This window comes from Vitis vinifera, chromosome 7, assembly GCF_030704535.1.
Source record: "Vitis vinifera cultivar Pinot Noir 40024 chromosome 7, ASM3070453v1".
Classification (NCBI taxonomy): domain Eukaryota; kingdom Viridiplantae; phylum Streptophyta; class Magnoliopsida; order Vitales; family Vitaceae; genus Vitis; species Vitis vinifera.
Window position 1 is genome coordinate 27,203,556 of NC_081811.1, and position 21,480 is coordinate 27,225,035.

The window sequence follows — 21,480 nt, forward strand, 5'->3', positions numbered from 1 at the left end:
ACTGTAAAACACATTTTTAGAACTTGTTTGACAATAATTTTATGAAACATTTATTCTCCTTTTAATGCTTGAAAGATAAAAAACTGTAAGTATTAAAAATATTAAAAACACTTTTTAAAATCACTTCTAAATGTATTCTTAAACTCTTTGTGTAGAAATATTTTTAACCTAAAAAATATTTTCAAGTGTTTGGAAAAGTTTACAAAATATTTTTAAATTTTTTAAAAATTACTTAAAATATTAAAAAATAATTTATACTGTTTTCATAAAAAAAAATCTAAAAATATATTTCTATTAAGAATATTTCAAATAAAAATGCTATCAAATTATTTTTAATAATATTTTTCATTTTATCATCAAATAAAATTCACCAATAGACTCTACATAATGGGATCTTTTATAATTTAGTTTTTCAAACTGAGTTATGGTAATTCTAAAAAGTATTTTTATTATTTTTAATACTTGAAATTTTTTATCATTAAAGTGTTAAAAATATTATAAACATTTTTTAAAATTACTTCCAAACACACTCTAAGATAAATAAAAAAAATACTTTAATTAATAAGAATATCAAACCCTACTCATTATTCAAGATGTTTTCTCATTCTACTCAAGTGAGCTTTAACAAATCTTCTAACTTTTGAAAATAATTTGGAATTCTTTAAATTGACCCAATTAATTGTAAAGTGAATCAAAGCTAGTCAAAAATATTTTGTCCATAATTAAATAATAAATGTATACCTATAACAAAAATTTGACTTATTTAAATATTAAAAAATTAAATTTTATTTATTTTAAATAGAATGTTCTTAATCATTTTTATTTTAAAATTAATCATGGCCTCCCATCAACAGCATACCTTAGGGCGTGATATCGAACGGCAATGGACAGTGGTTTAACGTCTAAGGGGATTTTAAAAATAGACCATATTTTTTAAAATATAATAATTTTAAAAAATATTTTTAAATCTAAAACAATTAAGACTTAAGAGGAATTGAATAGAAAGTTGAATTTGAAGAAACAATTTCAATTAAAGCTGAAAGTTGTCCTTTGAAAAAGACATCATACCTATGCATGTCATTTTCAAGGCCACATCAAGTAGATTAAGGAATCACTTAAACATGCTACTAAAGGTTCCCCAACGATCACCGAAAAAATTGCAGTGCTCAAAGTAAAAGCTAATACGGAAACGGGTACCAATCAAATCATTTTAATTTCCTCCAACTTTTTCATATTATACTTCTAACTCATTTTACTTATTTTTATATATCATTTTAAATTTATTTTAAAATTTTAATATATAAAATTAAATAATTTAAAAATATATAAAATTTTAATTAATCATAATTATATTATATTTTTTTTATAAAAAATTTAAATATGAGACAATCATTTTCCTTAACATTCTCTTATTTATTTGATACTTTTTATTAACGAAGTATTTTTTTTTAACTTTCTTTTATTTCTTTACTGCTTTTTATGACCGAAACATAATCTTATAGGTTTAGATAAATTTATGATAACCTTAAAATAATTTATGAAAACCAATCATCATAAAATATACTTAATTTCATATTTAACACTAAAAGTAGAAATAATTAATATTGTGTTAGATTTTATATTTAAAAACTTTATCTTAAAAATATTTTTAATAAACATAAGGAAAAATATTATTAAAATAAAAATTCACTGCATGATTTACTTTTGATGTAACATTGATAGTCACGTCCGGTCGGAAGATATGGAACTCATCATTGGCAATATGTTAGTCAAACATAAGTTTGCAATGCTTAATAAAAAGAGCCCTCCAAGTCCAAACTTTAATTTTTTTTAAAATTAACTAATTATTATTTTATTTACATTTTTTGAAATTTGATCTAGAGATGCAGATAAAGAGCACACATGTGTAGAACATTTGAAAAAAGATGCCACGTCCACACTTTCCCACCAAATCTATTTACGCACGCTCCATTCACCAAACCTTCCCCGCATTAAAAACTAGGAAAAGAAAAGGAAGGCGCTCTGCCGCATTAGAAAACAACCAAATCCAAATTTCAACGCCCGGATGGGCGGATGGGATTACGCATCTAGGGTTTCAACTTTTCAAGCCCAACCCCGCCAAAATTCATAACCCTAACCCTAACCCTAACCCGCATCCTATCTCCCTGTTCTCGCATACTCTTCGCCGGCGGCATTGCCCCGCCTCTGCATGATTCGGATTCAGACCCGACCCTCCGCTTTCGGATCGGGTTCACTCCGGATTCGAGAGCTCTGTCAACGCCAATGTCGTCCAAGCCGTCGCTCTCCGCTTCCGCTTCCGCTTCTGGTAGCAGATCGGAGCATTCCAAGGATCCTACGGTATTGGTTGTTTCTCTCTGTCAAATGCACAGAACATTGCTTCTGGTTTTGTCTATCTTCGTTGTTTTGACTGCATTCCGTGTCCACCGAAGGCGATTCAGTCACATCTAGTGCATATGTTTGCTTGTATGTGTTGTTTTGTTTTAGTTTTCTCTGAAATTTGGAGTAGTCCGGAGGCAGATGGCGGCCTGCATTGTACGTAAACGAGGTCATTTGAGTGTTGGATTATGGAGGAGACTGCGAATTTGTGTGTATTTTAGGAGAATTTAGTGAATATGTTGAGCAAGCCTTTATCAATCTCGGAATTGGTCTGATAAATGCAAAGAATTGTGTTGTAATTATGCAACTACATGCTGGGAAAGAACACGGGTGTTTGAGCTTTTGGTTGCTCGGGTCTTGTTTGATAAAGAGTAAAGACCATTCAATTTAATAGTTTCACCTGTATAATTTTGAGTATTTATTTTTTGAAGCATTCTAAAAGGGCTTCCACAAATTGTGGGGTTTGATATACTAAATATGTGTCATGATTTCATCATATGGGAGGAATCCTTTTATTCACATAAATTTGGTAATTTTTAATTTCATATTGGAAACCTATGGAATATGATAAGTTGGACTGCAAGCAGCTCAAGTTCAAGGTTGAGTATGTCCATTCACCATCTAGACACCCTCATTACATGCATATTTGAAAGTTTGATGCTGAGGAAAAGCTTAAATAATTATTAGACATAGTAAAAGATTTGTAATTTCATAAACCGTGAAGGGCACCCATTTTAAGTAAATTGATGCGGTGTTTGGCAACAATGTTGGAAGTCATTTTCCCTTTTTATTTCATGAAACAGACTCATGCTTGGTTCTGAGATGAATGTCATAGGTACATTTATTTCTTTGCTTCCTTTGTTTGCTTTTTGTTGTTTTCAATTCGTCATTATGCTTTTTTCTTTTATTTGTATTTTCTCTTTCTTGCATAGCATTTTGATTCATTGTTGATTGAAATTGGGAATTACACTAATGCCAATCTATCGATTTTAGAGCCTTCTACAGTAACAAGGCTAAGAAATGTCATATCTGTTTCTCTTTCCAGTTTTGATTTATTTAAAATTTTCTAGTAGCTAGGTTGTAAGTATATTATGGTTTCTAAGTGGGTTCACCTCTTTTTATTTTATTTTATTTTATCCTGCAGACGAATAAACTACCAGAAACAAGTCCGATTCCCAGGGACATTTCATCAGTCATTGATTCTTTAAAAAAACAGGCTCTTGCTGACCGGTGTGTTTCCATAAAGGTGCATTATATACAGTACCTGTGTTTTTTTTTTTTTTTTTTTGATCAGTAAGTAATATGTGTATTCAAAAGAGGTGCTAAAGAAGCGACTCAAATAGTTATAGTATAGAACAACTCACCCTCTTACAAAAGAACCCAAGCTACTATGAAAGCACAAAAAACCCTCTCCCTTAACGCATGCACACCCATTCTATAAAATCTATTAAGGTCGAAGGATCATCTTTTATCCACAATTTGGTTTCCGACCATAGTAAATACACAAAAGAAATTTTCAGCTTTTGGATGGACAACACACCGTCCTCAAAAGCAATAGAATTCCTAGCCTTCCAAATAACCCAAAACAAACATAACGGTCCCAAAAGCCACGCCACCTTCCTCTGATTGCCCACAAAGGAGCCTCTTCAACCTATGAGAGTTTTCTTAACCGAAAGCGGAAAAACCCAAGAAACTCCAAAAAAAGAGAGGAGCAAAGTCCACATCTCCCTTGTTCTTTCACAATGAAGGAGGAGGTGGTCAATCGATTCCCCACACTTTTGGCAAAGAAAACACTTATTTGCCAAAGCCCAACCACTCTTTTGCAAATGGTCCAAAGTTAAAACTCTACCCCACGAAGCCTCCCACGCAAAAAAGCTTATCTTGGGTTGAGCACAGGACATCCAAATAATCTTTGAAGGGAACAAAGCAGAAGACACTGGCTGCATTGCCCTATGCAAGGATTTTATCGAAAAAACCCCATCCTTTGATTCCACCTATCTCACCCTGTCCTCCTCATCCATCCTCACCATCTTCCCTTCCAAGCAACAAAGTAACCTTCCCACTTCTTCCATCTCCCAATCATTAAACGACTTATTGAAAGTAGGAGTCCAAGTTCCCCTCATTTCCCTCTCGGCTGTCCAAACTTCATTTACCTAAGCCTCTTTTGACGTTGCTAGGGCAAATAATGAAGGGAAAGCCTCGCTTAAAGGGCTGGTACCACACCACTTATCTTTCCAAAACCTCACATTCTTACCATCCCCCACCTCATAGCCAAAAAAAGGGGTTACAAGCTGTCCCACCTTATTTATAGCTTTCCATAAACCAACTCCATATGCCTTCCTAATCTCATAAGATCTCCATCCTCTTTTTTCCTCCCCATACTGCCTTCTAATCACCTGATTCCAAAGGGCCTTTTTTTCGTTTGCAAAGCGCCAAGCCCATTTGCCCAGGAGAGCCTTATTGAACGAACCAAGGCTTTTAACCCCCAAACCTCCTATACTTTTGTCTTCACACACAATTGGCCACCTTACTAAGTGAGGTTTCTGCTTGAGAGCGCTACCTCCCCACAGAAAATCCCTTTGTATCTTTTCCAATCTCATCCTAACCGCCCTTGGTAATTGGAAGATGGATATGAAATAGATCGGTAGGTTGGACAAAGTACTCCGAATTAAGGTAATCCTTCATCCTTTTGAGATGTACTGTCGCTTCCACATAGCCAATCTCTTTCTGAATCTTTCCTCTATTCCATCCCATACACCAATAGATATTTAAAAGGGGCACCCAAAGGCATTCCTAGATAGGTGGATGGCAAATTTCCCACTTTATATCCAAATTCATCAGCCGACTCTCCCACATTTTCAACTCTACCAACTGGGATCAGTTCATTTTTTTCCAGACTCACTTTTAACCTTGACAAAGCCTCAAACCACATTAACAACTATCACAAGTGTGTCAACTGATCCTCTTTAGCTTCACAAAAAACCAACGTGTCATCAACAAACAATAAATGTGTAATCTAGACCTCTTCACCTTCTTCCTCGAACCATACAAGGTGTCAAAAAGCCTCCAGCAATTGCTCTTTTCATCAAACAGCTAAAAGACTCCATCACTGTTACGAATAAATAAGGCGAGAGGGGGTCTCCTTGCCTAAAGCCCCTTGAGCTTTAGAAAAAACCCGTTGGACTGTTATTCACCAAGACTGAAAATCTGACAGTGGATAAACACCACTTTATCCAATTACACCACCTTCCTCCAAATCCCATTTTCCCTAATACTGCTAACAGAAATGACCAATCCATATGGTCATGGGCTTTCTCGATATCTAATTTGCACAATATTGCCCCTCTATTACTTTTCAGAATGGAATCTATTGCTTCATTAGCGATCAGAACTGCGTCCATAATCTGCCGCCTCTCCACAAAAGCATTTTGAGAGAAAGATATCACTTTGGCTAACTCTCCTTTTAACCTATTAGCCAACACCTTAGCTAACCATTTGTAAAGCCCTCCCACCAAACTTATTGGCCTAAAGTCCTTCAAGTCCTCAACCCTCCCTTTCTTAGGAATCAAAACTAAGAAGGTTGCATTCAGACTTCTGACAAATCTCCTCGTCTAATGAAACTGTTTGAACAAATTCATAACCTCCTCCTTCACAAAATCCCAAGCAAACTGCCAAAAAGCCATTGAGAAGCCATCCGACTCTAGTGCTTTCTCTTCGCAACAGCCTGCCAACGCTTCAAAAACCTCATCCTTTGAAAAGGGCTTCTCTAGCCTCTCCACATCCACCTATTCCAGCCTCTCAAAATTTAACCCATCTATACTAGGCTTCCAATCACCAAGATCTGTCAACAGCTCTTGGAAATTTCTGCCAACCTTCTCTTTGATTTCACTTTCCTCAATTAAACACCTCCCTTTCACCTTTATTCTATTCAGTTGATTCCTCCTATTGTGAGTATTTGCCATTTTATGAAAAAACTTGGTGTTTCTGTCCCCCTCTTTTAGCCAGATTTCCCTAGACTTTTGCCTCCATGACACTTCTTCCAATAAGGTCCACTTCTTATATAACTCCCTTGCCTCCTTCCTAGCCTCTTCTTCTTCCATTGATAGAGAACGAACCCTCTCTTCCTTATCCCAATAATCTATTAAATTCCACGCATTTTGCTTCTCGGAGTCAATCTGTCCAAAAACCTCTTTATTCCAACTTCTTAAAAACGGTGTTAAAGCCTTCAATTTTTCAATCAAGATGAAACTAGTTGATCCGCTCACTTGAATCCCCTCCCACCACTGTCTTAGCACCTCTTTAAAGCCCTCACTTTTCAGCCACATGTTCTCAAATCTAAAAGGCGTGGGCCCTCTCCTCAATCCTCCCCAATCCAGAAGAATCAGGGCATGATCAGAAACCGGCCTAGCCAGAACAGTTTGGATGGCCCCTTGAAAATGAGCTTCCTAATCCTCAAAAATCAGGAATCAATCAATTCTAGACTTTGATCGATTATTGAGACCTGGACTCATTGCCTGGGACAAACGACCTCCTTTGCTCCTCTTGGAGGGGAATCTAATCATGTTGAAATCTCTTACTACGCACCATGGTTCATTCCATAACCCTCTAATTGCCCATTGCTCACTCCAAAATTCTTCTCTCTCCATTTTCACTGTGGGCCCATAAACTCTTGAGAAATACCAGCAGAAACCATCCTCACAATTCTTAAATTGACAAGAAACTATAAATTTGCCCACCTCCATTTCCTCTAATTGCTATACCCTGTTATCCCAAAACACCAAAACCCCCCAGCTGCCTCCCTGGAATTTAAAGCCCCCCATTCCAAGCGTCTTCCAACCCCGAGGCTTTTGACCAAACTATTTGACATCTCCTGAATTTTTGTTTCCTGAAGACGCACTAAGTTGACTTTCTGTGATTTAATCACATCCTTTATCAATTTTCTCTTTTCCCTGTCGTTTGCCCTCCTTACATTCCATGACAGAATTCTTAGCTTCATCTAACAGACTCTTGATGGCCCGATCCCCTTCAATTCCACCATAATTCACCTACCACTCAAGTTTCTTTAACTCACAATCAAATCTCGAAGGTCTCTGACCTTTCCTTTTTTTTTTTTTTTTCCGGTGACCCTCTCAGAACAATCCCTTCTTTCTCTTATTCTGTTGAGGAGTTTCAAGATCTCACTTTCAAAGCTCTCCGAAGGCATTCCCAAGCACTGACAAAATCTTGCCAGACAACTATACCTCCAAGACTCCTCGTCATCTCTTTCTTTCTTAGCCCTGTCGTCCCTCCCCTCTTCCAACATAAAAGAAACACCCGCTCCCATCTGATTGCCCATTTCTTCCGTCAGACACACTCTCAACGGAGTAAAGTTTAACTTCCCTTCACTTTCCTTCACCACGGCGTCAATACCACACCTCTCCTCCACCTCAATCACAACCCCCTCCCCCTTAGAGTAAGTAGAAGAAGAAGAGACCCATCCCCCCAAAAGCAAACAGCAGAAGGCTCAAGAGTGGAATACCTAGCATTTTCCTCCATTAGCCACTCGTCCGCAAAGGAAGCCCTTCCATTCTCGCTTCTCTTTGCTGCAGAAAACATCCCACTAGGCAGGAGCTCTTCTTCAAGCCATTTCTCTGAACACGATCGACCAAAAGAAGCCCTAGTTTCTTTTAAACGTCTTTCCTTTGTGGCCCTAAAAGAAGGACAAGCCCACAAAGCCTCCTTAGACTGTCCTTCTATCAAACCCAAGCTGGGCCTGCAATCCACCCCACCCGGCCCAACCCAAGGAGGGCTTGAATGGCCATCGCTATAGGCCCGCCTTGAACCTTCGTTGGACCACCCCTCTTCCCAACAGTCCCATGGCCCACTGAGCTTCTCCTTCTCTTTTAAAGCCCAATCCAAATGGACTTGAGAGACTTCAAGAGTGGGCTTGCACTGATCAAGCCTATTAACCCCTTCACTTAAGCCCACCACTCCTCTCCTTTTACCACCAAACTTCTTCCCTAAAGCTGAAAAAGCTTTAGTTGTACCAGGCGTCCCGTCTCCATCAAGCTTTTCTTCCCCTCCAACTTTTTTGACTGAATCTGCCCCCACAGCCTCTACAGCATGCCATATTTCCTTCCCTTTGCTACTGCTACTCTTCGCGCGTGAGCCCACTTCTTGTTCTTCCCTTGCCTTCTCCTTCTCTCCCCCTTTCATCTTCTTCATCGGCACCACCTTAGATAACCATGGTAGCCTTTCCCACCACAGCTGTAATGCATAGCAGTAATCATCAACCGCTAAATGCATAGTTCCCGAAAAAAAATTCCCCCTATTCTTCACCAAAATTCTGGCCCACTGGAGCTGAGAGCAGTTCTTTGTTTCTCCATCCACCTCAACAAAGCCTCCACAACAGTCTCCTATTCTCTTAAATATTTTTTCACTCCAACAATGAAGCGGGAGTCCCACCACTCTTACCCATACATCTTCTGCTTGGCTTCCTGCCTTTGAGCATCCTGCCTCCACGCTCCATCTCTCTAATTGCAACACTTTGTCTTTAAATCGTCACGTCCCCCTCTTAAGTGTTCTCTCTACCTCATCTTCATTTTCAAACTCCAGCAACATTAAAGGTCCTCCCATACTCAGCACTTTCAATCCATTTCTTATATTCCAACTGTGCTCCCCCCAATTTCCAGCAACTCCGACTCCCCCACTAACCCAGCACCCCATCTTCCAACAAGGCATTGGCCCAATCCTTCCTCCCTATTTCTCAGCCCTCTCCCTCCAACTTGAAGCCATAAAGCATCTCCTTGCCTTCTAGCTGGCTCCTTAGTCACATCCACAAAGGACTTCTTCTCACCCTCCACCTTCTTTTCATGGCACCTTTCATCCTTTTTTTCTATTACCACCTTTTTCGGCTTTGACACACCTCGTAGGGCTTCTTCCAGCTTTATTTCCTCATGCGTTACTACCCCTAAAACCCGAAGTTTCTCAGCAAACAAGGCCCAACCTCCTAGCAAACCCTTTCCTTCGAGGACAACTAAACAAAACCTCTTAGACTCTACATCAATAACAAAACAGAGAATGTATCTCCCCGCCCCATTTTCGGGTCTTCACTTTAAACTTTCTACCCTCTTCCTCCCACACTTTATCTAATCTTCCTTTCCTTTCCTCCCCACAACATTCTTCAAGACCTTCCAGAAACTTTCTCAAACTTGTCACCCCAAATCTAATCCAGGAGGAGAAACCTCTACTCCTTTCCAAAATGGTACCTCGTATCTTCCCTCTGACTTCCTCTACTGAAACCTCAAACGTCTTTGACTCAATCACAAACCAACACTTTCCCCCTCTCATCTCATAGGTTCCTTCTAGCTTATGAAGAATGTTAACCTCCAAAGAGTAGTTCACTACTTTTTCCAGTACCTGTGTTTTATTATTGATTTAGCTAAAATGCTTTGAGATATGGTTTTCTTAATATATTAATGCATATCTTTTTTATTTTATTTCCAGGAAAGAATGGAAGAAAACAGGCAGAGGTTGGTTGGTATCACAAAACATCTTCATAAATTGTCAGAGGAAAGAAGAAACAACAGGAATAGTGATATTGACAAAAGTGTAGATCTATTAACGAAGAGGCAAAGAGATGCACTTGATATGCAAAATGGTAATGATGCAAATAATGGGGATAAGGCTAGCCATTGTTCCCAAGAAGATGGACATGTGTCTTCAGCAGTTCTCCTAGGATCTAGTATTGCGGTCAAGAATGCTGTTCGCCCTATCAAACTTACTGAAGTGAAAAGATTGCCTCCTTATACCACATGGATTTTCTTGGACAGGTGTGTTAAGGTTATGATGTATTTTTCCTTCCTGTGCACTTGCCCACTTTTCATTTGATTATAAATTTGATGTCACATACTTACATATGGTTACAAAGTTTTTTACACAATTGATGTTTTACATGGTCAGAAAAGTTCTACTTTGTGTTCATATCTTCATTATAGTTGTTAAATTGTATAGCTTTTGGTGCATACTTTAATGGTTTTCACATCTTGTCATAGCTTTTAACCTATATTTTTTTGATAGGATAGCTTTTAACCTATATATCCTGTAGTATATCAGTTTCATGGTTGTTCTTAGTGAACCATGGTTTATTATTAAAGTGAGCAGGGCAGAACTAGAAATTAATTTCAGAGTAGGAAAGGACTATTTTTATTAAGACAAGATTAATAAAATTTAGTTAATATGAAACTTTAAATATTAATTAATATTATCCATATTTAATGAATTTATCATTGTACTCGACAGAATTTTATGATTGATCCATTGATGTTTCATAGTTGATCTTAAGAAATTCAGTAACTTTATTTTGAAAATATTCAATAATTTTATTTGAACTTTGAAAGTTAATTATTTGTTGCCTGATTATTTATTTATTTATATTTAAGGAGTTTTTCTTAAAAATAAGATAGGTTTGGTGAATATAATTTCATATCAGCTAAATTGAATTGAGAGCAACTTTATGGTAGTCTTTTAGATCTGGTTAACTGGGTAGGAAGGCAATTGTTTTTTGATGACATTTACATCATGAGAGTACATTTAGGTTTACAAAATAGTTTAGAAATATAAGCATATATATAACATAAATGGATATTCTAAGAATGAATATACCTGGTGAATTTCATGGAAAGATGTGTCAAAGAGACAAACATGCATTCATCTTATGTTGAAGATCAGAGGTAAGAAACAAATCTAGCAAAATATGGTATTTTATTTCCTTACCCATCAAAGGTTCGACTATAAAGAATTCCTGAATTTAAGTGATTTTCTGAAGGCATTCAAGGCTTGTGCCTTGGTAGTTGAGTGAAAGCAAAAGCACAACATGTTTGGATGTTTGGGATTAGTCATCTGGATGAGTATCCCATTAATTGAGATTCTCAGAACCATCTTGTGTCTATAATGCTTTATTAAATTTTCTGAAGGCTAAATCTTGGCAGTTGAGTGAAAGTAAAAGCACAAAGAAAATGCATTATAGCCATATTTTAATATTTGAGATTATTTATCTGGATGAATAAACCATTTAGGCAATCTGGATTCTCAGAACTATCTCATTAGTGCGATTGAGACTCCAGGACTTGAATATGCCAGGAATCCTGTCATGGAAACAAATCAACAGTAACATCTAATTCTAGCACTTTGCTTAGGGCTATCTGGTTCTAGTCTAGTGAACCTGTTTTGTGCAATCTGGTTCTAACCTGGGGAGCCTTTCTTCACTATGTTGGATTTTCACTTAGCAATGAAACTAACAAATGATAGTTGATTGTTGTGTTCAAACATAGATTAAACAAGTAAAATATGAATGATCCAGAAACATAGGCTTTGAAGCCCTAAAACAGAAAGTACAATTGTACTCAAATATGGGGTAGAAGAAGTGCAACTGTATATACAGGGGCTGCAATTTCCAAAGAGAATGAGAGCAGGAAGAAGAAGACGAAGAGAATCATATCTCAGGTGGAGATTTGTGGTTGATGGAGCTCTGTTAGAGAAGATGTCTCTGTTCTTCTATCTTTGGTTTTGAACAAGAGAAGAAGAGAACTCTATCTGGCAATTTGTCTTTTGTGTGATTGTGATTTATTAATCTTCCATTGTTGTTGTTCATTTCTATTTTATCTGCTCTTAATTTCAGCTTGTTCTAAAAAAATAATATTCTATGATAACTTTGGTGCAGAAATCAAAGAATGACAGAGGATCAGTCAGTAGTTGGTCGTAGGAGAATTTATTATGACCAAACTGGTGGTGAAGCTTTAATTTGCAGTGACAGTGAGGAGGAAGCTATTGAAGAAGAAGAAGAAAAGAAAGAGTTTGCAGATTTTGAGGATTATATACTTCGGTTGGTATTATGAAATTGCCTAATTTCATTCATGCCCTTGTCTTTCCTTTCTGCTGAAGGCTTGAAAATAATTTTCACTGCCAGCTCCCATTCGCTTGGGTGGCTGTGCAAGGGGCATTGATATTCAACCTAGAGAAATTACTAAGCATGGCATACATCTGCAGTGATGGATACATTTGTAGAGAGAAGGCACTTACAACATTCTAGTCTCTAGTTACATTGCTACAAGCTATCCTATTAAATCTCTGTTGATGTTGATGCCCCTATTTCCATTTAAATAAAAGTTTGGATAAGCCTTACCCTCATTGTGACATCATCCCTAATCATGCTCCATGATGTTTCTGGTGGCATGACATGCTGGTTAAACGGTGTCTGCCTTTGGCATGATAAGAAAAGGCAATTTTGAGATAAACCTTGAAATTAAAGGATTAGGCTTGTACAAAAGCATCATTATATATATCTTGTTCATGGGTTTATGTCAAGTATACACATTAGTTTACTTATTTTTCACTCTCTGTTACTTATTATCCTGTGTTTGTGTGTTTTTCTTTTTAGTTTTGCCGATAAAAAATAAGACTACATAAATAGAACATATCTAAACACAAAACAAATCTATCCTTATGGTGCTTCGCAATCCCTATCTTATGACTTAACTTGCTTCACTTCTTCAAATTCTCTTCTTTTATGAGATGTTTGCTGTTGAGGTGGCCTAGTTCAACTAGCCCTTATCCTTGTTCACCATTCCAATTAATCCAAGCTATATCTTCTATTGAAGTGTGGGTATCATATTCTTGCTCACTACCTGAAAACTTGCTATTATACGATCTTGCTCTGCTTGTCACAGTACTTTTATGCCAAATCCCTTCTCACTAATTCTGTCATCAGTCTTCATTGTGTGTGACTAATCCTTCTGAATTGGATTTCTCCTGTTTACTACTCAATTGTTTTACCTCTAAGTTTTCTAACTACTCTTATTATTCATTTTTGGATGAAAATTAAATAATTTATTAACTAGATAAGAAGAGCCTTACATGGAAGGAGGAGCAGTCCTTTTAGAAAAAATCATAGTGGAAATGCTCTGTGAATTCCTCAAGAGCACGGGCTTCTGTTTTTGCCAAGAAATCTGCAAACTTGAGGTTTCAAGCAGCCCAAATATCCATATCTATAGTGGTAGATAAACTAGTAATCTCCCTCATTAAATAGATAATCCTTTAAGAACCTAAGCATGTAGGCCTTTGTCTGTTTAATGACAATTGAGAAATCACCTTCCATCTTAAATTTGCTCTCTTGTTATAAGCCTGTCTATTGCCTTCATGAAGCGGCAACTGATCTGCTTTGATGGCATTACTGATGCTCACATACACGTCCCTCATGATCTCGTTGAATACCAGCATTTCCATTTTCCCTGGTTTCCCTAATGAGCTTTCATCAATTGCTCTACCTCTTAATTTCTCACCATTTACTTTTTATTCTCTCCTCCATTATCACGCGCCTCATTCGTTTCAACATCTACATCTCAGTTATGAGCATTGTATGTGCATGTTGTTTCTTCTCCTATCAAAAGTTTCTCTAGAAATTCTGTGAAAAGAATGGGTAATCTGCAATTTAATTTTATTTATTTGTTTATTTGTTCATTTCAAATGAAACAGACTCTAAATACATAAAAGGTTCTGCTTAATTGTATGTGGAAACTGTAGAAATTTCTTGTCTGCTCTGCTAAGAGCAATACCTATGTATGACCCAGGCCATTTACTTGTCCTTGCAAAGATCTTGTTGATACAACCGATATATTCTTCATTCCTCATTGGTGTTAAGACGCAGGCATTGTGAAATCTTCTTTTCTCCCTTTTTGGTGTGGCTTGGGTTCTCTTTGGTTCAGTTAAGGAAACTCTCCTTGGATGGCATGAAGCGTTTGTAGGGAAAACCCGTAAAAAGGCGTGGCAAATGGCTCCCTTATGTATATTTTGGTCAGTCTAGAAGGAAAGAAATTTGTTGGCTTTTGGGAATGAGGTGCTTTCACTCCAAAAGCTGAAACATTCTTTTGTATGTAATCTTTGGTCTTGGGTTAGGGTATTTATAGTTTTGAGCCCTTTTTCTTTTGTTAGCTTTTTTGAGTGGCTAGGCTCTAAGTAAGGGTAGGGGTTGTTGTTTCTTTCCCCTTCTTTGGTTTCGAGTTTGTGGGTTGCTTTTGTATACTCCCTGTATACCTAGAGGGCACTAGTTTGGTGTTTCCTCTTTCTGTTTATTATAATTCTCTTTATCTATCAAAAAAAAAAAAAATTCTTCATTCCTCATTCTGATTTTCTATCCCAAGATTTTGTCAGTACTTCAGGTTTTCCCTTCAATGTTTGAGGTGTGACATGCTTTAGTTGGACACTTGGATGAATAAAAAAATTGAAGTTTGGAATTTTAATTTATTTTTCTTGTGATTGCTTGCCAACAAGGGGAAAAAACTAATTATCCTCTTTGTGTTCTGTATTGTATTTTTCTTTGCCAGAATGACCATCAAAGAAACTGGTTTATCTGATCCTGTGCTTGAGGCATTGGGGCGGTATCTTTCTAGAAAACCTTGCGAAGTCAAGGTATGCAATTAATTGTACAATGTGATATTTGTTCTTTAATTAAGTCCATAGTTCTGTTTATCTGAAGCAAATTATTTTGCGTTTTCTGCCTTGCTTTCTCTCCCATTTTTTCTCTAATAAAAACTGGTCATAGTGTGAACTTTGGTCCAGCTGTTTCCCATTTGTTTTGTTCTGGCTTTACAGAGATATGAAACAACATCAAACATCTTATACAGGCAAGATATGAAATTCTTAATAAGGGAGAGAAGTCTGTGGTGGGCTCTAAGAATGGGGTGATCGAAGACATTTCACAAACTTTGACTTCTTATCTTGATAAAGATCTTGATGCAGCTCTGGATTCTTTTGATAACCTATTTTGCCGTCGATGTCTTGTAAGCTTCTTGTTTTCCACAAGAACTATTGATGTGCCATATCTACCATAATTGTCTTCTCTAGATTTTATTTTTTATTTTTATTTACTTGCAGGTCTTTGATTGTAGATTGCATGGATGCTCACAGGATCTCGTCTCTCCAGTAAGTTGAAATTAGCTAAGAGAAACAGTTGTCTGAATTTCTAAGGACTCTTATATTTGTTATAATTTTAAATTTTATCAGGCTGAGAAACAACTTCCATGGAATCATCTTGATGAGGACAATATACCATGTGGCGCACATTGTTATCGATTGGTAATGATGGGTTTATGATTGCTGTGATTTGTATTGCTAGGCATCTCTTAAATAATCTGTAACTAAGCAGATTCAAACTGACTTATGCTAGGCTGTGAAGTCTGAAAGCATTGGTATGGTGAGCTCTCCTGTGTGTGCTGATTTTGAAGACAAAACCGCTCCTTCATCTGATGGTGCTGGGCCTCATTTATCATCTAGAAAGAACTGTGGTCCATCTAGTAAAAGGAGGGCAAAGTCCTGCCAAAGTGAAAGCGCTTCATCAAATGGAAAAAACATATCTGAAAGCAGTGACTCAGAGATTAGACCGAAGCAGGACACCACCTCTACTCATCACTCTTCATCCCCACCCAAGACTAGACTTGTTGGAAAATGTGCAATTCGTAAGAGAAACAGCAAGCGAGTTGCTGAGCGTGTTCTGGTTTGCATGCGGAAAAGGCAGAAAATGGTGGCTTCGGATTCTGATTCCATTTTGAGTGGACGGCTTTGGCCTAGAGATATGAAACTTAGATCTAATTCACGTAAAGAGAATGAAGATGCTAGTTCTTCTTCACTGAAAAAGGTGAAACCTTCAATCACTGGAAGGTCTAGGAGGAAGTGTTCGCCAGTCCAGGACAGTAACAAATTGGTGGAAGGTGAAGTTCCTGAGGGCCAAATGAACGAGATGATTAATGATCCGCCTGCAAGTAGCAGTGATGACACATTGAGGAAAGAAGAATTTGTAGATGAAAGCATGTGTAAACAAGAAAGAAGTGATGATAAATCCTGGAAAGCAATTGAAAAAGGCTTTTTTGAGAAAGGTGTAGAAATTTTTGGCAGGAACAGGTCAGTGGAGTAATAATATACATTGTTTTTTACTTGATTTATTTGTAATCTCAAAATATATTAAATTAATTAAAACACATTGGAGATGGTGCTGGAAATGCATGACTTTTAATTCACCTTATCTCAGAACTTGCGTATGACTGCACTTTTTCTCTAGAAGTGGATATGTCAGTTGTGGGAAATGTGAAGTGGTTCTTCCTTATTTATTTACTTATTTTTTCTTTTGTCATTAGTTTTTTTTTAAGACTTAGAAATTTTTTTGTCCTACTCATGATATGTTCATATTAAAACCAGCAATATGTTTATATTTAATCCAGCAGTTTCTAAGACCCTAACTTTCTATCTGTTTCTTGACTCCTTAAATTTTTTATATGCATGCCATGAATGGGAGCACCATTATTATTGTTTATTTATATATTTATTTTTTAAAATGTAATTTTCTATAGTCTGGTTGCTGTGTCACTTCATTCTCCTGGATAGAGGCTTCACAGTAGTAATTTTAAAAATCTGGTTGACCTGTACTTATGAGCTTGATGTCACATTGGCAGTATATGGTAATCGGGGGAAAGTGCTCCTTTTCATGCTGCTGTTTAAGTTGCTTTTATACATTTTTCTCGAGATATTTCCATCTTGCCATCATTAATTCTTCCTATAATTATGTTTGTTTACTTGTCATTACAGCTGCTTAATAGCTAGGAACCTTCTCAATGGTATGAAGACATGTTTGGAGGTATTTCAATTTATGAATTGCTCTGAAAATAAGCCATTCTTCCGAGCTGGGGATGGTTCCAATTCTATGGTTGAAGGCTATTCTAAGGTTGACTTTAATGAAACTATGGTTAGTATTTTTTTGTGCTTATATACATATTGTATCGGACCCTTCCTTCCTTGACAAGGCATTTTTTTTTTTATTTTTTGGAATTTCTATTTTCTCGTTTCTTTAGGGTAATGAAGTAAGAAGAAGATCAAGATTTTTACGCAGGCGGGGTAGAGTTCGCCGCTTGAAGTATACTTGGAAATCTGCCGGTTACCATTCAATTAGGAAACGCATATCTGAGAGAAAAGATCAGCCTTGTCGGCAGTACAACCCATGTGGTTGCCAATCTGCATGTGGAAAGCAGTGTGCTTGTCTTCTAAATGGGACATGCTGTGAAAAATACTGTGGGTGAGCCTTTGTTTCTCATTCTGAATAGCACAGAATTAAATATAAACTCATTTCCTGGATTTTCATTTCCCAATTCTTCCAAAAATGGCCAAGTACTGATCCTTTGGATTCTTCCTCATGGAGCTTCAAGTCTCTAATTTGAGATATTGTGGTTCATTGTTCTAGAGGTGATCATGTTATATTAATGCTGTGAGAATAGTCTGAAATTTTTTTCTCTCTCATCTAGATGCCCTAAGAGTTGCAAGAATCGATTTAGAGGTTGCCATTGTGCCAAAAGTCAGTGCCGAAGTCGTCAATGTCCATGCTTTGCGGCAGACAGGGAATGTGATCCAGATGTTTGTCGGAATTGCTGGATCAGGTGATTTGTAATTGTTGATGTTGATCTTTTTGTTCCATCACTGTCATGCTTTTTGGAAAAACATAAAATTTACTTGAGTACACAGTTAAGCAGTAGTATGACATTATATTTGATGGAGCAATGAAAAGATGAGATGCTTATGTTAATTATCACAACCATTTGAGAGCTTTAGGGCCTATTTGTCAACTGTTTTTTAAAAACAGTTTCTGTTTAGAATAGAAAACAGTTATCTGTTTGGAATAGAAAAAAGTTATCTGTTTGGAATAGAAAACAGTCATCTGTTTAGAATAGAAAACAGTTTTTCAATTTAAAAAATATGTTCAGCAAATTTTGAACTACAATCAATTTTTTGAGAATTTGTTCTAAAAACATAGTAATTTTTTAGGGCAAATTAGAGGTATTTCTCAGATGTTTTTTGTACAGTGTTCTGAGAAACAATTGGAAACATGGAGAATAGGCTAGGAACATTGCATTGTGCTTAAGAGCACCATGCTTTCATGGAGAATAGACTCAGAAACATTCCAAATCAACTCCTGGTTTTTCAAACATTAAAGCACCCTGAGGGTTGCCTAATAACTTCCCTTATTATTTAATGTTTGTGATAGAAGTTACAAGCTGTTGGAACTAAAGCATGGATTTGAAAAACTGTGGTCAGACCACGTGAAACTTTGAGTCCCTGTTGATGCGCTTCAGTTTTCTTAAAATAAGCTTGTTTCTCATGGTGAAACCTTAGTTTAAGTTTGAAACGTTTTTGCCCATCATATAGAGGTCAGTTAGGGAAAATTTGAAAATGGGGATGAATTTATGACATGGATTTGAGCTGGTTTGTAGGTGATTGTGTGTATTCCTGAAGTCCTTGTGCCCGATGAGGGTGGAGCATGGTGGTCTCCCTGTTATCTTCAAAAAGATAATAAAAGTTATAAGAAGTGTCGTGTTTTTGAGCTATTTGGTCCATTCTCTCGCTCTCTTTCTCAACTATATGTTGTTGCTACTCTGATTTTCTCACTGTACAAATTTCTACCATCTGAGCTGCTTGAACTGGCGTTGCAGTTGTGGTGATGGTACTCTTGGTGTACCAAGCCAAAGAGGTGATAATTATGAATGTAGAAATATGAAGCTTCTTCTCAAACAGCAACAAAGGGTAATAATCTGGTTACTTATTGTTTTAATGACAAATATTGCCAAGTGTTCACCAATTCTAGCACATGTTTGTGGGGGCTGGGGTGGGGAGATGTTCTCAAATTTGGAAATACCATGTTGGTTTCTTTGTTTGTTTCATGACTAAGATATCCTAGTGTATACCTTCTTGTGTGTGTATCTGTGCATTTGTGAGAGATGTAGTTCTCAGTTTTTGAAATACCATGTTGGTTACGCCATTTTGTTTCATGAAAAAAGTATCCTAGAGCTTACCACCTTGTGCATGTATTTGTGATTTATTTTTTTATTTTTCATATATGAAAAAGATATCAATTGCTTACCATCTCTTGGGGGTGAGTTGGTATTGAAGTAAGATGAAGTTCTCAGGGTTGGAAATTACATATTATTTAATGAATTGCATTTTTTTTTCTGATAGGTAAACAAAAAATGTATTAACAACACCTAACAAAGAAGCACACCAAAGTACATGGGACCCATAGACAGGAAGCAAAGAGGCAAAGGGGAAAAAAGAAAAAAGGACCAATAGAAAAAACAATAGGCTACCTTATGTAGTTTCCAACCAATTTATAAGATTTATCATAAACATGAAACCCCATCTATATGCCTCTTAACTCACAATAAAAGTTACTAAGAAATGTGTTTGAACAGTTGATCCAACTTCCCTTTGCTTTCAAACTATCTCTGGTTTCGCTCCTCCTATAATGGTCAATACACACATAAAGGGACAGCCCTCCAAACCTTCAATTCCCCCCCCCCCCCACAAAAGATCTGGGCATACTCATGGTCATTATATTTTTTGTTTTTCATGGTGTTGTATATATACCACTGACACTGACATCAACTGGCATTGTCAACTGCTGGTATTTGATGGCAATATCTTTTGGCAATACTTTTGTTTGGACTCTGAACTTGATTCCCATATATTTGCAGGTTCTGCTTGGGAGGTCTGATGTATCTGGTTGGGGAGCGTTCTTAAAGGTAACATAATGTTCAAATATGGTGCTGTTTCGGGCTTGGTATCTCTAGCTGCTGAATAATGCTTTTTCATTCTTCAGAATAGTGTGGGCAAACATGAATATCTTGGTGAGTACACTGGAGAACTGATTTCACACAGGGAAGCAGATAAGCGTGGAAAGATTTATGACCGTGAAAATTCTTCGTTTCTCTTTAATCTGAATGATCAGGCATATACTCAATACAACCTTTGAATTTGGTTTAAAACATACTTTCTATTTTCCATTTTTTGAATAGAAATATGAATTGCAAGATTACTTTTTCTGCAGTTTGTTCTTGATGCCTATAGAAAAGGTGACAAATTGAAGTTTGCCAACCATTCTCCAGATCCTAATTGCTATGCAAAGGTACTCTTTTGATCTCCCTCACACAAGGGGTCTGCCGTTTTCTTTGGTGTACCTTATGGAGGTTTTGATAAAATTGTTTGAGAAATACCGAGCATCACCATTTTGGGGTGCTTTAACCAATTTCCCTCTCACAATCAATTTAACATGCTGTGGCAGGTGATTATGGTCGCAGGGGATCACAGGGTTGGCATATTTGCCAAGGAACGAATTAGCGCAGGAGAGGAACTCTTTTATGATTACCGTTATGAGCCAGATAGAGCTCCTGCATGGGCTAGGAAGCCAGAGGCGTCTGGTGTGAAGAAAGAGGATGTTGCTCCTTCTAGTGGCCGTGCTAAAAAGCTTGCTTAATCAATCATTTATTTCAATCTTGATAATATTTTTGTCATTCTTTTACACGCAGAAACATCATTCTCATTGGCCTTAGAGGAAAGGTGGATTCTTAGCCATTTTGTCATTTAAGGGACGATTGTCTATCTCCATTGATAGGGAACTTGGACTACATTTTAAATTCAACATATTCTACTGAACTTTCTGACAGAAAATTTTCATGTAAGAGGGAAAATGGATGAATACATGACATGAAATGTTTCCTGTGAACTGCCCATATTAAAAAGATGTGAATCAAGGTGGGTTGCCTTCCTATTTTATTTTTTCAGTCCATTGACTGGTTGGGCATCCATTAAGAGGAGCGTATTACAAGTCTTCTATATAGCACAAATGCTTAGTAGTCATAATCCTCATCTTGAATGAGTGGTACGTGAAGGTGCATTCTAGGCAAGATTTCTTCTGATTTCTACCGCCTGAGGGTTTGGTATCTGCAGAATCGAAATCTTAATTGAAGTGCAATGACTTGGTAAAAGAGTAATGTCTCTTTATGAGCTTTGGGTTGGTAAGTCACACCATCTTAATTTTCAAGTCTGACGTGATTGACACAGTTTTGGTGCCCTCGTAATTTAAGCATCGCTAGAGAGCTAAATTCATACTCAGTGTCATTTAACCGACCCAAGCAAACTATCCTACAAGTTTGGAGTTAAGAAAAAAAATCGTTGCTTGTGATGTGGAATTAACGCTAATTGCAAGAAACAAATCTATTGTGTGTCACGGTTGAG

The 21,480-nt window shown here is 37.0% G+C and overlaps 1 protein-coding gene across 4 annotated transcripts; it reads left to right on the forward strand.

The window, feature by feature from the left end:
• The first annotated feature begins 1,982 nt into the window (after positions 1-1,982).
• Positions 1,983-20,968, forward strand: LOC100249229 (histone-lysine N-methyltransferase CLF). Of its 4 annotated transcripts, none has more exons than XM_010654493.3 (17): positions 1,983-2,358; positions 3,542-3,643; positions 9,883-10,208; positions 12,098-12,259; positions 14,757-14,841; positions 15,057-15,212; positions 15,307-15,354; positions 15,436-15,507; positions 15,599-16,329; positions 17,011-17,167; positions 17,274-17,494; positions 17,721-17,852; positions 18,903-18,993; positions 19,941-19,988; positions 20,066-20,194; positions 20,294-20,371; positions 20,528-20,968. In XM_010654493.3, exons 1-17 carry the CDS (start codon positions 2,284-2,286, stop codon positions 20,717-20,719), a joined length of 2,805 nt encoding a protein of 934 aa, XP_010652795.1. In that variant the 5' UTR covers positions 1,983-2,283; the 3' UTR covers positions 20,720-20,968. The 4 variants fall into 4 exon arrangements, with proteins under 4 accessions (XP_010652795.1, XP_010652796.1, XP_010652797.1 ...); XM_010654494.3 differs by having other exon boundaries at positions 17,011-17,146; XM_010654495.3 differs by lacking the exon at positions 3,542-3,643 and having other exon boundaries at positions 1,996-2,358.
• Positions 20,969-21,480: the final 512 nt, after the last annotated feature.

What these genes read in the sequence shown, in the direction of transcription:
- LOC100249229 (XM_010654493.3), top strand. Translation starts at nt 2,284, where the DNA reads ATGTCGTCCAAGCCGTCGCTCTCCGCTTCCGCTTCCGCTTCTGGTAGC. An exon ending in CACAGGATCTCGTCTCTCCA is followed by an intron (nt 15,355 to 15,435) that starts GTAAGTTGAAAT and finishes AAATTTTATCAG; the next exon opens with GCTGAGAAACAACTTCCATG. An exon ending in GTTGGGGAGCGTTCTTAAAG is followed by an intron (nt 19,989 to 20,065) that starts GTAACATAATGT and finishes TTCATTCTTCAG; the next exon opens with AATAGTGTGGGCAAACATGA.